This window comes from Schistocerca gregaria, chromosome 8 (genome assembly GCF_023897955.1).
Source record: "Schistocerca gregaria isolate iqSchGreg1 chromosome 8, iqSchGreg1.2, whole genome shotgun sequence".
NCBI classification, from domain to species: domain Eukaryota; kingdom Metazoa; phylum Arthropoda; class Insecta; order Orthoptera; family Acrididae; genus Schistocerca; species Schistocerca gregaria.
Window position 1 is genome coordinate 254,925,289 of NC_064927.1, and position 16,451 is coordinate 254,941,739.

Genomic DNA, 16,451 nt, shown 5'->3' on the forward strand with positions numbered 1-16,451 from the left:
TTAGGTAACCTACAACTAATATTATGTTGATAAAAACAATATTTGTAATATCGTGATTGTATACTACCAAATGTAAAATCCATCAAAATGTAAAATTTATTAATACAAACAAATCTTTAGTTTGTAATTTATAAACTGACGTATTCAGAAGAATAATCTGTATGATGTCCTGAAACTGTATTATTTCTAGGGATTGTATTTGATTATTTGATGTTGAATAAGTATTATTATTATTATTATATTAAAAATGAAAGAAAGAGGTTGACAGATAAAGTGTATTATTTTTTTCATTACATAGTCATAGAACCAATAACAGTCCATACTTTTGGAGTTGGTGAACCTTGCCACTGCTTTTACAATATCCTCTGGGGTGACAACATTCCAGTGGAAAGTATACCTTGTATGGGCACAGCACCAAGATGATCCAGTGCACAAGTACCATTTTGCTTGATTTTGTTTTTCAGCCCACTCACTGAGTTTAGGAAGTAAATATTTACTTCTTCTGGGACCAGCATTCCTTCTTCTGTGTGGATTTGTGAATTATATTGGTTAATGATGTCCCATGCTGCTTTACATTTGTTGGAAGCACTTTCAATGTAATGTTTACATGCACATTTCTTGGCGAAAAACAGTTTGTCTGTGTAGGCTTTTTACATTTTACATAAGTTCTATAAGAAGTATTATCTAGCTCAGGTCCTTGTTTACAAGAATTTTTATATATTCTGTACAGTCTGAGCATCTCCTCCCTAGTGGGAGCTAGCTCATCTGTATACCATTTTAGCTGCTTGTTTTTGTGTTTCAGTGCATGGCAATAACTTGGAAGGACAATCAGGACAGCTGGCATCCCCATTATATCCACTACCATATAAAAAATATGGGACATTCAGATGGAGAATCACTGTTGACTTTAACCATGTTATTACCCTGACCTTCAAGAATTTCTTCATCCCGCTATATGTTCGTGATTGTCTATTTTCCTTCTTGAGAGTGAGTTATTCTCTTTTCAGCTATTTACAACCTATTATATTCTGTTTCTTGTAAAATCAGCATTATAATAATTATAACTCCTCAATACCAAGTGTCACGAATTTGCGTTATGCCAATACAACACCAATAAATGGAAAGGAAACTAGTTGAGCACCAGTTTTAGTAGGTGCATATTATGTATGATGCTATCACTGCTTCTGAAATGTGATGCCATCACCTGTGTGTTTCAGGTATCTCTAATGTGACTTAATTTTCCTTTTCCATTTTTTTGCCATTTAGAAATTTATTCAGATATTAAGGGGTTAAGAATGTATTTGTTATGTTTTTCAAAGATTAAATACTTGATAACAACATTACATAAAACTTGAAAATGTTTTATTGGGGCCACTAGTAGGTTAGATGGTCCCACTAGTATGTTAGATCATTTTATTTTGCTTATATACAATTGAATTAATTTGACTATGAGCGTTTCCAGGCATTAAATATAGGTATTCAGTCTCTATTAACTGAGAATGTTACTTTATTTCTCATAAGCATTTGAGCAGTTTCAATGTGCACACTGTAGTTCATATTAATGGCTGCACAACTAAAACAAATTTCTTTTAAATTTTGTTTATTTCTGTAGTCTTATAGTCGTTGGCTTCATATGAAGTTTATGTATGCCAATTTTCTACTTTTAAGCTCAATTGTGTAAGCTGATGTTAAGAGAAAGTTGTCAAGATAGAATCATAGACAGTAAAGAAACCATATTCCACATTTAGTATTGTTTAGTGTCAGTGTGATTTGTGATCAGTTACTGCCACTTATTACTTGATGCTTTAGATCTCATTCTGTCTTTCTTTCCTTGAGTCTATATTTATTTAATTGTATAAACAATGAAAGGTAAAGGGCACTGTGCTGAATCTTTTCTGAATGCACGATGTAGAACCTAAATCAGATGGTCTGCCAATTCTGTGACACAGCTATATTCAGGTTTCATGATCCATTTGCTCTAACAGAGAGTTGCAAGACTTTCTGATTATGCCAGGTATCCACTACAGGCAGGCAGCAGCTATACTGCAGCAGCACACACTTGTGGGTTTTTAGGTTGGACATGCATTCAAATCCAACTGTAGCATTGAAATGAAATTCACTCCCTTGAGAAGAAAAGCATACCCCCAAATTAGCTGTGGAAAAACGTGTGTGTGTGTATAAGGCAAGGAAAATTTTTAATCTGATAAGGAAAATGAAATTAGTTTATCAGTGACAGAACTGCTCATGAGAACAGAAAGCTGCCTGACGCTAGATATAAGTAACAGTGAACTATTCAGTTCTAAAGAAATATATATTAAAAATATACATAGGGTGCAGATGAAATCAGCATCTTATGTATGTAAAAAATAAGTTTATTGATGTAATGCCTATTGATCAATGGGAAATAATAGGGTGAAGGAAAATATCAAATATTTCTCAATAATTGTAGCTAGTTGCTTGTGTCACATGCGCTTAACTATAAAAGTGGCCAAAGCCTGAGAGAAAATTTTATGTGAGTGTAAATGACCATGCCAAGTAACAAGTGGTACTTCCTTTTTCTGACAATCATTTTGCAGACAGATGCAGTAGTAGTACCTGTACAGAAAGAAATTAGTGTGAAATGATGCTAAATGTGTATACAAAAAAGCTACCAGATATGTAATATTCTTGCCTTTTGGCACAATAAAGCCCAATCTCTTACACTTCATTACCATAGAGAAGTTTAAGGGATCATGCAGGTGTTCTGATATCAGTAATACTCCTCAGCACAACAGAAGGATTGACTGATGAGTAAACTCTTCAGTTTTTATTTAATAGCATGTGGATTACTGCCAAGATTTTTGAGATCTTGTAGTAGCTTATTGTAAATGAATGCAGCAGTATACACTGCACACCTTTCTGAAAAAGAGTCAGGGAAGTGTGATCTATATGCAGATTGTATTTTGCCAAGAATTAACTTAGTGAAAGCTGCTAATTGTTTGGAAATAAGCTGATGTTGTTAACAATAAATGACAGTAAAGAATATATATATTGAGAGGCCAATGTAAGAATACCCAGACTAATGAACAGGGGTCAACAAGAGGTTCATGAACTTACACCACTTATTGCCTGAACTGCCCACTTCTGAGCCAGAAATATCCTTTGAGAATGGGAAGAGTTATCCCAAAATATAATACCATATGGCATAAGCAAATGAAATTAGCAGAGTAGGCTACTTTCCATGTCGAACTATCACTTACTTCACATACGATTCGAGTGATAAAAATTGCAGCATTAAGTCTGTGAACTAGATCCTGAGCATTGGCTTTCCACAACAATTTATTATCTATCTGAACACCTATAAATTTGAACCATTCAGCTTCACTAATAGTATGCCAATTCTGTGAAATTAAAACACCAGGTTGAGTTGAATTGTGTGTTAGAAATTGTAGTAACTGAGTCTTACTGTGATTTAGCATTAGTTTATTTTCTACAAGCCAAAGACTTATGTCATGAACTTTACTGTTTGAAACAGTGCCAATGTTACACACAACATCCTTCAGTACCAAGCTAGTGTCATCAGCAAACAGAAATATTTTAGAATCATCTGTAATACTAGAGGGCATATCATTTATATAAATAAGGAACAGGAGTGGCTCCAGCACTGATTCCTGGGGCATGTGACTGTGCTTCACTCAGACTTTACATAATAGCCATTCTCAACACTGTGGATAATGACTTTGTGCTTTCTGTTGTTAAAGTAAGAGGTGAACCAATTGTGAGCTACTCCCCGTATTCCATAATGATCCAACTTCTGAAGCAATATTTTGTGATCAACACAATCAAACACCATAGTTAAATTAAAAAAGATGTATAGCATTCTAAACCTTTTGTTTCATCCATCCTGTACCTCACAGATAATAGAGAATATAGCATTCTTAGTTCTCAAACCACTTCTAAAACTGAACTGTACATTTGGCAGCAAATTATGTGAAATAAAATGATCAATTATCCTTAAATTCACAGTCTTTTCAATAACTTTAGCAAACACTGATGACATAGAAATATGTCTAAAATTGTCTACATGATCCCTTTATCTCTTTTTATAATTTGGCTTTCCTACTGAGTACCTTAATCGTTCAGGAAGCAGACCATTCAGAAAGGAAAAATTACAAATGTGTCTAAGGATGGGGCTAACATGTGGAGCACAGTATTTTAATTTTCTGCTAGGCACTCCTTCATATACATGAGAGTCCTTAGCCTTCAGTGATTTAATTATTGACTCAATCTCCCCCTTGTCAGTATGACAGAGGAGAATTTCTGGCATCAGTCTCAGAAAGGCATTTTCCAAGAGAGTTATAGGATTCCCTGTAGAAAGTAAGTTTTTATTTATTTCACTAGCAATGCTCAGAAAGTGATAGTTAAATACTGTACATCTGACTAATCAGTAAAAGAAATATTTTTACTAAGAACTGACTGTATATCGTTGACCATGTGCTACTGTTCGGACACTTCCATCATGACTGAACATATGGTATATTCTATGAGTGTACCACATATTCTTTGCCTTTCTAGTAACATTGTTAAGCACCTAGCAATACTGTTTGTAATTGGCTACTGTAGTTTGATTGTGACTATTTCTAACATTTTAATACAATTCCCACTTCGTTCAGTGTGATATCCTTATCCCACTAGTCATCCACCCCAGCTGCCTTTCAATGCTGGTACCCTGTTTAGAACATTCTAATGAAAAGCAACTAAGCAAAGCATTATATTTGTCATCTATGTTATCAGCACTACAAACATCCTGCCATTCTTGTTCCTTAACAATGTTTAAAAAACTCTCTATGGCCATTGGATTAACTTTTCTACATAGTTTGTAATTATATATAACATTTGTTTGAATATAACAAACTTCCATTGCTAAAATTTGTGCATCATAGTCTGAAAGGCTATCCACCCCTTTACTGACAGAATCCCCATCTAGCAATGAAGAATGGATAAAAATATTGTCGATGGCTTTGGTCGTAAAAAAAAAAAAAAAAAAAAAAAAAAAAAAAAAAAAAAAAAAAAAAAAAAAAGGGTAGTATTCATCTGATGATATGAATTTAGGAGATCTTCCAACATACTTTTCCTTGCATAATCACATACAAAATTAATACTGAAGTTACCACACATAACTAATTTTTTGTACTTCCTATAAAGGAAACCAAAAATCCTCTCTAGCTGGAGCAGAAATGCTCTGCAGTCAGAGTTAGAGTACCTCTAAAAAGCAACAATTTGAAGTTTAATTTCACTAAATTCAACTGCCCCTGCACAACGTTCAAATATCTGTTCAGTGTAGTGTCCTGATATGTCTATGGGCTCAAATGGAATACTGCTTTTATGTACATGGCCACTTCTCCACTCCAGAAAGAACGACTTGGAAAACAGACAACTAATATGTGTCCTTGTAAAGGAAGCCTCTGAACTGTCAAATTATTTAAATGGTGCTCTGACATACCAATAATGTCAGAGTCATCATCTATAAGTAGTTCACTAACTTTCTCTCTAATACCTCTTACATTTTCATGAAATATGATAATTCTTTCACTACTTGGGTATCTGATCTTCTCTGAAGATGATTCCTTTGTTATAGGGACTTCCTTTAAGCAGGGATACGTACTACTGCCTTCAATCTAAAAAAAAAAAAAAAAAAAAGGTGCTGCTCTCAGGAATTTTTCCATGATTGATCTCACCACAACCCACTACACTGTCACCTACGAGGTTTGTCTGGAAAATACGTATAAAAGTTGAATAATGTCTTTATGTTACAAGTTGCAGTCACTGCCAGGTGGAACTACTGCTGTAATCAATCCCATCAATGCTCAGTTCAAGTGAGAGCACTCTGCGTGAAGGTGGGAGTGTGCGGCAGCTTGTTGACAGTTACCCTTTTTCACCTGCCATTGGCATGGAGCTCTCTCTGATTGAGGGGCAGCGAGTCAACATCAAGTTTCTTGCAAAGCTAGGCAAGAATGGCTGTGAGATTTTTGAGTGTTTGAAACAGGTTTACAGAGACAATTCTCTGAAGGAACCAACCGCGAAAAAGTGGTTAAAAGGGTTCTGGGATGGCCCTGAAGAAGAGAACGATGACTCTTGCCCAGGACGCCCGTCGACATCGAGTTCTGATGAGAATGTTGAACAAATTCAGGCCTGTGTTCTTAAAGACTGTAGATTGACAGTCAGAGTGATTGCTGATGAGCTGTCAATCCCCAAAACAATCATTCACAAAATCTTGACACAAAAACTTGAAATGAAGAAATTGTGTGCAAAAACCATACCGAAGCTCTTGACGCCAGAACAGAAAGCAAAGAGGGTTGAGTGTTCTGAGGATTGGTTGGAAGCAGAGGAACAAGGGGACTTTCTCAACTGAGTCATCACTGGACATGAGTCGTGGTTTTACGAATTCTTTCTCAACTGAGTCATCACTGGAGACGAGTCGTGGTTTTACGAATTTGATGTGGAGCTCAAATCTCAAAGCAAGGAATGGAAACTAGCAGGAGAACCAAGAACAAAAAACTCACGAAAATCATGGTCCAATGAGAAGACAATGTTGATTGTTTTCTTTGATTCTAGGGGCATTGTTCACAAGGAATTTTTCCCTCCTAGCCAGAGAATGAACGGAAATTTTTGCGTTGAAGTTCTGACACATCTCAGAGCTCGTGTGGCCCGAGTTCGACCGGAGTTGGCAAAAGGGGGCAGGTGGATCCTTCATCACGGCAATGCGCCCGTTCACACATCACTCATTGTGCACGCGTTTTTGGCCCGAAGCTCAATCACCATGACAGACCACCCACCTTATTCACTCGATTTAGCCCCATGTGACTTCTTCATGTTCCCGAAAAGCAAAATGGTGCTTCAGGGGCGGAACTTGGGAGATGTGGAAGTCATCAAGGTGGAAATGACACGGGAACTGAACAACATCACAACTGAAGACCTTCAGCAATGTTATCAACAGTGGATACGGCATTGGCAGAAGTGTATCGCATCTCAGGGTGAGTACTTTGAAGGAGACCATATTGTAATACCTGAATAATTGTAAAATAAAGTTATTGTTCAATTTTTATACATATTTTCCGGACAAACCTCGGATAAGCTTTGCCAGACTCTTCATCCCATACTTATTGAGATGAAGGCCACGCCTAGTGAAACCCGATCTATTGATACACTCAACTGACACCATTACAATGTGAGCAATGCCCTCCATAATCAGTATCTTCTCCATCCCCATCTTAACATGCCTATCAGCAGCATTAAGATGAAGTTGATAATGACATTGAAGCAGCTGCAAAAAGTGCACATTAGTGCCATCAGTGTTAGTAGCTATCTTTACCAGATAACGAGCTGCTTTATACTCCCCATCCTGATAAAGACTATTCCTTGCTCCACCCTCAATCACTACCTGATCCTCTTTCATAAAATTCCTACATAACTCCCCTGTGTTAACAATCACCTGAGCCAACCCTGAACTTGGCTTCACAGTGCTAGTGACCTGGTTCTCACTCCCCAAGACTTCCTTCAACTGCTTGCCCACACCTCTGCCATGTGAACTATCTAGCAGCAGAACCTTCTTCTTTCTGTTAGAATTTGCAGCTGGCTTAGGCTCTCTAATTGCTGAGGACCACTGCATGTTTCTTACACCTACTGCTACAAGAGGCACCTCTCTCCTCAACTCTGACAGTTGGTCAAATCTATTGGTTATATGCAACCTTACCAATTGCTAATTCCCATTCCCCAGTGCCCTTCATCCTCCTCAACCTGTCTAGTTCCTCCTCTGCATCTTGCAACTGCACCTGAAGGACAAAGATCATTTGCTCCTGCTCCTCTATCAACTGATTTCTTCTAGAGATTCTGCAGTTCCAGGAGAGGATCTCACTAGAATTGCCCAAAGGCTTCCCCACTGCATACCCTCCTATGAAAATGCTTTGAACAAATCTCACATGATAACCTGGTACCATTCTCACAAACCAGTGACAAAGCCCACACTTCTCACTCATGGTAGAATTTTAACAGTTACTGAAAAACTAAACATCTATGTTATCGTAAGTTGAATTACAACAGTAGAACTATTTAAGAAACTAACAATAGTGATCTCAAATTTCATCTCTACTAAGAAAGCAACTACTTTTATTAATACTACTAAATTACAACTGCAAGGGTTGCTCAGAAAGTAATGCACTGCATTTTTTATTCAACAATTCTATATTGAACACCATGAGAATTACATACATGAAAGAATGGTGTTTTATCTACACACCCTATTTTTCCACATAATCTCCATCCCGTCCTATGCCGATGGTCCAGCACGAAAAAAGGGCATTTATGCCCTGTTGGTACCAATCCTTGTCCTGGTGGCGGAGCCAGTGCTTCGCTGTGTAATGACATCCTCATCATCCTCTAAATGTCTTCCATGAATGGCAACCTTTAATGGCCCAAACAGGGGAAGTCCAAGGGGTGTAGGTCAGGGTTGTCAGGTGTGACATCTGTGGTTTGTCTCCCCAACTGCTGCAAACCCTGGAGCTCTGCCAAACCACCTTTTGATGACCTCACCCTCCCTGCCCAGTGACTAACTGTACTTCTGTCGACAGCAGATGATCTTTAGACTTTCCACAAGTGTTTGAGAATATTCTCCACAGTTTATTTCTCTGCAGTGAGAAGTTCAATGACTGCACGTTGTTTGTAACATACATAACTTACAGATTCCATTTTGAAACTGTCCTGCAGCTACGTGATCTTTCGGAAGTGATGGAAAATTGGCGTGCTCACTCTTGAGACTTCAAATAATATAAACAAATATTTCACATTCATAGCATTTCTTTTTTTTTTCCTGAGAAACAAAAATGCAGTGCATTATTTTCTGGGCAACCCTCATAATACAAACACCACAAAAAGTTCCCACAATTTATTATCTAAAACCAAAAATTCTAGCGAGCACTGGAACACTCAGTGGAATTAAACACAGTGAATAAAAGTTTCGCTGAAATATTTCACTACAAACAATAAGAAACATGAGCTGAGGACTACCATACTAAATTTAATAGAATGACTTCAGTGCACAAATAACTTTGAAAAACACAGTGGACAAAAGTAATTACTTTTCCAGCAAAAGTATGAAACACCATTTGTAAACTAATAAATTTAATAACTGAATAACAATGCACAAACAGTTTTGTCAGAACTTAACTTGAGAACTGTTAGAGACTGAACCACATGTCATGAAATGTATACATACTGCTCTTTGGTAATCAGCATTCAGCTGCAAAAATTATGTTCAGTCACATGGTTCAAATTCAAAGAATTGGTGGAAACATATTGGTTAAGTACACCAAGCTCCATCAGTTAAAGAATCTGTAAAATCCATACAATATGTGGCATGACAATATGTCCTAAATGGTACTGTGACAACACTGTGACACTGATATGAATACATAGTATAATGGAAAACTAAATGTGTTATTGATGGCATTTAACATGTATGTTGTCCCATTTCTAATGCATAAAAAAAGTAAACACAGGGTGTAATACTGCATGTGGTAGTAAGGATGCTTGACTGATATTCATACTATGAACTCTGTGGAGTACAGAGTAGTGGTTGCTGTAAACTCCCTCTACCCCCCCCCCCCCCCCCCCCCCCACCGAGTGTTGTTGTTGTGGTCTTCAGTCCTGAGACTGGTTTGATGCAGCTCTCCATGCTACTCTATCCTGTGCAAGCTTCTTCATCTCCCAGTACCTACTGCAACCTACATCCCTCTGAATCTGATTGGTGTATTCATCTCTTGATCTCCCTCTACGATTTTTACCCTCCACACTGCCCTCCAATACTAAATTGGTGACCCCTTGATGCCTCAGAACATGTCCTGCCAACCGATCCCTTCTTCTGGTCAAGTTGTGCCACAAACTTCTCTCCTCCCCAATCCTATTCAATACTTCCTCATTAGTTATGCGATCTACCCATCTAATCTTCAGCATTCTTCTGCAGCACCACATTTCAAAAGCTTCTATTCTCTTCTTGTCCAAACTATTTATCGTCCATGTTTCACTTCCATACATGGCTACACTCCATACAAATACTTTCAGAAATGACATCCTGACACTTAAATCTATACTCGATGTTAACAAATTTCTCTTCTTCAGAAACGCTTTCCTTGCCATTGCTAGTCTAAATTTTATATCCTCTCTACTTCGACCATCATCAGTTATTTTGCTCCCCAAATAGCAAAACTCCTTTACTACTTTCAGTGTCTCATTTCCTAATCTAATTCCCTCAGCATCATTCGACTTAATTCGACTACATTCCATTATCCTCATTTTGCTTTTGTTGATGTTCATCTTATATACTCCTCTCAAGACACTGTCCATTCCATTCAACTGCTCTTCCAAGTCCTTTGCTGTCTCTGACAGAATTACAATGTCATCGGTGAACCTCAAAGTTTTTATTTCTTCTCCATGAATTTTAATACCTACTCTGAATTTTTCTTTTGTTTCCTTTACTGCTTGCTCAATATACAGATTGAATAACATCGATGAGAGGCTACAACCGTTTCTCACTCCCTTCCCACCACTGCTTCCCTTTCATGTGCCTCGAATCTTATAACTGCCATCTGGTTTCTGTACAAATTGTAAATAGCCTTTCGCTCCCTGTATTTTACCCCTGCCACCTTTAGAATTTGAAAGAGAGTATTCCAATCAACATTGTCAAAAGCTTTCTCTAAGTCTACAAATGCTAGAAATGTAGGTTTGCCTTTCCTTAATCTTTCTTCTAAGATAAGTCGTAAGGTCAGTATTGCCTCACGTGTTCCAGTATTTCTATGAAATCGAAACTGATCTTCCCCGAGGTCAGCTTCTACTAGTTTTTCCAATTGTCTGTAAAGAATTCTTGTTAGTATTTTGCAGCTGTGACTTATTAAACTGATAGTTCGGTAATTTTCACATCTGTCAACACCTGCTTTCTTTGGGATTGGAATTATTATATTTTTCTTGAAGTCTGAGGGTCTTTCGCCTGTATCATACATCTTGGTCACCAGATGGTAGAGTTTTGTCAGGACTGGCTTTCCCAAGGCCGTCAGTAGTTCCAGTGGAATGTTGTCTACTCCGGGGGCCTTGTTTGGACTCAGGTCTTTCAGTGCTCTGTCAAACTCTTCACGCAGTATCGTATCTCCCATTTCATCTTCATCTACATCCTCTTCCATTTCCATAATATTGTCCTCAAGTACATCGCCCTTGTATAGACCCTCTATATACTCCTTCCACCTTTCTGCTTTCCCTTCTTTGCTTAGAACTGGGTTTCCATCTGAGCTCTTGATGTTCATATAAGTGGTTCTCTTATCTCTAAAGGTCTCTTTAATTTTCCTGTAGGCAGTATCTATCTTACACCTAGTGAGATAAGCCTCCACATCCTTACATTTGTCCTCTAGCCATCCCTGCTTACCATTTTGCACTTCCTATCGATCTCATTTTTCAGACGTTTGTATTCCTTTTTGCCTGCTTCATTTACTGCATTTTTATATTTTCTCCTTTCATCAATTAAATTCAATATTTCATCTGTTACCCAAGGCTTTCTACTAGCCCTCGTCTTTTTACCTACTTGATCCTCTGCTGCCTTCACTACTTCATTCCTCAAAGCTACCCATTCTTCTTCTACTGTATTTCTTTCCCCCATTCCTGTCAATTGTTCCCTTACGCTCTCCCTGAAACTCTGTACAACCTCTGGTTCTTTCAGTTTATCCAGGTCCCATCTCCTTAAACTCCCACCTTTTTGCTGTTTGTTCAGTTTTAATCTACAGGTCATAACCAACAGATTGTGCTCAGAGTCCACATCTGCCCCTGGAAATGCCTTACAATTTAATACCTGGTTCCTAAATCTCTGTCTTACCATTATATAATCTATCTGATACCTTTTAGTATCTCCAGGGTTCTTCCATGTATACAACCTTCTTTCATGATTCTTGAACCAAGTGTTAGCTATGATTAAGCTGTGCTCTATGCAAAATTCTACCAAGTGGATTCCTCTTTCATTTCTTAGCCCCAATCCATATCCACCTACTACATTTCCTTCTCTCCCTTTTCCTACACTCGAATTCCAGTCGCCCATGACTATTAAATTTTCATCTCCCTTCACTATCTGAATAATTTCTTTTATTTCATCATACATTTCTTCAATTTCTTCGTCATCTGCAGAGCTAATTGGCATATAAACTTGTACTACTGTAATAGGTGTTTGCTTCGTATCTATCTTGGCCACAATAATGCGTTCACTATGCTGTTTGTAGTAGCTCACCCACATTCCTATTTTTTTTATCCATTATTAAACCTACTCCTGCATTACTCCTATTTGATTTTGTGTTTATAACCCTGTAGTCACCTGACCAAAAGTCTTGTTCCTCCTGCCACTGAACTTCACTAATTCCCACTATATCTAACTTTAACCTATCCATTTCCCTTTTTAAATGTTTTTACCTACCTGCCCGATTAAGGGATTTGACATTCCACACTCCGATCCGTAGAACACCAGTTTTCTTTCTCCTGATAACAACATCCTCTTGAGTAGTCCCCGCCCAGAGATCCAAATGGGGGACTATTTTACCTCCAGAATATTTTACCCAAGAGGACACCATCATCATTTAATCATACAGTAAAGCTGCATGCCCTCGGGAAAAATTACGGCCGTAGTTTCCCCTTGCTTTTAGCCGTTCGCAGTACCAGCAGAGCAAGGCAGTTTTGGTTATTGTTACAAGGCCAGATCAGTCAATCATCCAGACTGTTGCCCCTGCAACTACTGAAAAGGCTGCTGCCCCTCTTCAGGAACCACACGTTTGTCTGGCCTCTCAACAGATACCCCTCTGTTGTGGTTGCACCTACGGTATGGCTATCTATATCGTTGAGGCACGCAAGCCTCCCCATCAACAGCAAGGTACATGGTCCATGGTTCCTCCCAGAGTGCTTCCACCAAATTGGTGGACAAGCGTCATCTAAAGCTCACTGATGACCCCATATCCTCATTTTATAGCTGCAGTATTTCAACTAATAGCATCCCACAGATGATCAATCAAATTTGAGTCTATGGATGAATTGGCCTATGTAGACAATTGTGTTATCATGTTACAGTTACTTATCAGTCACGCCAGCATTTTGTGGTTGGATGGTGCCATCCACCACATTTAACCCAAGTCAGAATGACATTCAACATGCAGAATAGCTGAACTCTAATCTTCATGCTCCAGCCATGAGTAATGTCGTTTGAATATGCACTGGCCATCCCACAGTTCCACAACTTGAATATTTTGTGAGCCACACACCCAGAACAAACAGTGAAAGCCTCAACAACCAACCATTTCTGTTACAGATTTGTTATTCTTCAACAAATTCATTTTATTGTGTTGTTATTTCTTTCTTCTTCTTTATCAAACTAAGTGTGGGTTCCCAGGCCATGCTAGGAATGTAGCCATTACCACAATGGATCAGTGGTTCCCTTACTTGAACCTTGATGTATTCTTTAATGAGGTGGTCACAGAAGTTAATTGACTGTGCCAGAACCTTAGTATGGTTATTATACTTTTTGTGTAATTCTGATAGCCAATTTTCCATGACACTTGAGTTGTTTGGCATCCTGGTGCACTGTTGATATTCTTGGCAATGATGTTTGCCCGTACATACTATCTAATCTATATCTGTCTTACTGTATTGGCAAGGTATCTGATAGATTGCAGGTTTCCATAGTCCAAAGTTGTATTTGACACAATCAGACAGTGCCTGTGCTCTAGCTGATGGGTGGAAAACTATATCACTTGGAGATGTGCTAAAAGACATTGTATACCAGAAAATCAACACTGTCCTACCAAGAGGGTGGAGAGGAAAACTGTGGCACCTCTCACAGAAACCTATGTACCATGTGAAGTTAAGAAGCTGTGTTGGAGAAAACCAGTTCCACTGAGAATTTATGGACTTCTGAAAGATGGAGTGCTTTTGCACCCCATTGTTAGCAACACAGGTGCACCAACATACTCACATGCTAAGTATCTGGAGGATTTCCTCAGTCCTTATATCAAATATGTTAACATCATATCCACAACTCTGTGATTTTGTTGCATTTCTTAAAAGCTGTAAGCTTAAGAATACTGACATCCTTGTCAACTTAGACAATGGCTCTCTTTTCATGCAAGTGCCTTTATAGGTATCACTGGAATTTATTGGCCACAAATTTGAAATTGAGACAACAACTCTTACTAGGCATGTCTTGATGTTGACATAGTTTCTTTTTGACTATGCTCAGATGGAAGGAGTAATCATGAAGGACCCACTTCTGCCAGTTGCCACCAACTTGTTTGTGAAACATTTCAAGGAGGAAGCTCTTGTCTCAGCCAAATTGAAATCTGCCTGTTTTTCTGGTATGTAGACAACACCTTCATCATAATGGTTACATGGAGGATAAAAGCTGAATGGCTCCCTCATACACCTCAATTTCATACACCAGAAAATAAGTTTCACCATGGAAGTCGAGGTGGATGGAATTCTCTCCGTTCTTGAATGTCCTGGTAAAAAGAAGAATAGATGCAAAGTTGGACCATGGCACATACTGGAAAAAGCACACATTCTGACCCATACCTACACATTGACAGCTACTCTGACATAGGAAAGTGGAATGGAGTACTGAAAACATTGGTGTATAGAGCTTCACCAGTGAAGGGCTCAAGCAAGAACTTGGAAGTTTGAGGACTGCGTTCTGGAAGAACAGCTACATGGAGGATCCAATTTGGAGAGCCCTACATTGTGTAATCACTGTAGAATGGCCAGGAACAGAAGAGGAACTCAAGTAGAATCCAACCATTGCATTTATTCCATTTTGTGGCACATTAACTGGAAAGATTCAGAAGGATGTAGGGTGCAGTAGGTACTGGGAGATGAAGGAGCTTGCACAGGATGGATTACCATGGAGAGCTGCATCAAACCAGTCTCAGGACTGAAGACCACAACACCAAACAACTGGAAAGATAGCACAAATTCTCTAGAAACATCAAGTCAGGACAGTCTTCTGCCTACCAGCTAAAACACAGGCACTGCTTGGTGGTGTCAAATATGATCTTGGATATGGAAATCTGGGATGTGTGACATACCCTGTCAATGTGACAAGACATACGTTGAGGTGACAAAGTGATGCACATATACAGATGGCAGTAGTATCATGTAAACAAGGTATAAAAGGGCAGTGCATTGGTGGAGCAGTTATTTGTACTGAGGTGATTCATGTGGAAATGTTTCTGGCATGATTACAGCCACACAAGAGGAATTAACTGGCATTAAATGCTGAATGGTAATTCAGAAATCCTTAGGGAATTCGATATTCCAATATCCACAGTGTCAACAGTGTGCTGAGAGTACCAAATTAAGGCATTACCTTTCACCACAGACAACACAGTGGTTAACAGCCTTCACTTAATGACTGAGAGCAGTGATGTTTGCGTAGAGTTGTAGTGGTGGTGGTGGTGGTGGTGGTTAGTGTTTAACGTCCCGTCGACAACGAGGTCATTAGAGACGGAGCACAAGCTCGGGTAAGGGAAGGATTGGGAAGGAAATCATCCATGCCCTTTCAAAGGAAACATCCTGGCATTTGCCTGAAGCGATTTAGGGAAATCATGGAAAACCTAAATCAGGATGGCCGGAGACGGGATTGAACCGTCGTCCTCCCGAATGCGAGTCCAGTGTGCTAACCACTGCGCCAGCTCGCTTTGTCATAGAGTTGTAGACAAGCAACACTGCATAAAATAACTGTAGAAATCAGTGTGGGACATATGATGAATGTATACGTTAGGACAGTGTGACAAAATCTGACATTAATGTCATATGGCAGAAGATGAACAACACAATTGCTTTTGCTAACATCATGACATCGCCTGCAGTGCCTCTCCTTGGCTGCTGACCATTCAGTTGAACCCTAGACAACTGTTAATATGAGTCCTGCTTTCTCTGGGCAAAAACTGATGATAGGGTTCTAGTCTGTCACAGACCTCTTGAAGCTATGCACCCAGGTTGGAACATGGCACTGTGAAAGTTGTTGGTGGCTGCATAATGGTGTGGGCTGTATTTATGTGGAATGGACTGGTTGCTCTTTCCAGCTAAACCAGTCATTCCTGGAAATGGTTATTTTTGGCTACCAGCCATTCATGGACTTCAGATTCCCAAGCAACAATGAAATTTTTGTGGATGACAATGTGCGATGTGACCAGGCCACAATTGTTTGTGATTGGTTTGAAAAAAATTCTGGACTGTTTAACTGAATGATTTGAGCACCCAGATCACACAACATGAATCCCATTGAACATTTATTGGATGTAATCGAGAAGTCAATTTGTGCACAAAATCCTTTACAGGCAAGAGTGATTCAGTCTTTCCTTCTCATCCTGTCTGGTAAGTTTCCCTTGATCTGGGGTTCTGGGTGA

The 16,451-nt window shown here is 38.8% G+C and overlaps 1 protein-coding gene across 1 annotated transcript in view; it reads left to right on the forward strand.

Moving 5' to 3' along the window:
• The window catches only part of LOC126285431 (cubilin-like), a 1,398,426-nt gene that overhangs the window by 839,735 nt on the left and 542,240 nt on the right, over positions 1-16,451 (forward strand). The window contains exon 38 of the mRNA XM_049984811.1: positions 803-987. Coding sequence (XP_049840768.1) covers positions 803-987 — 185 coding nt within the window. The remainder of the gene's footprint in view (positions 1-802; positions 988-16,451) is intronic.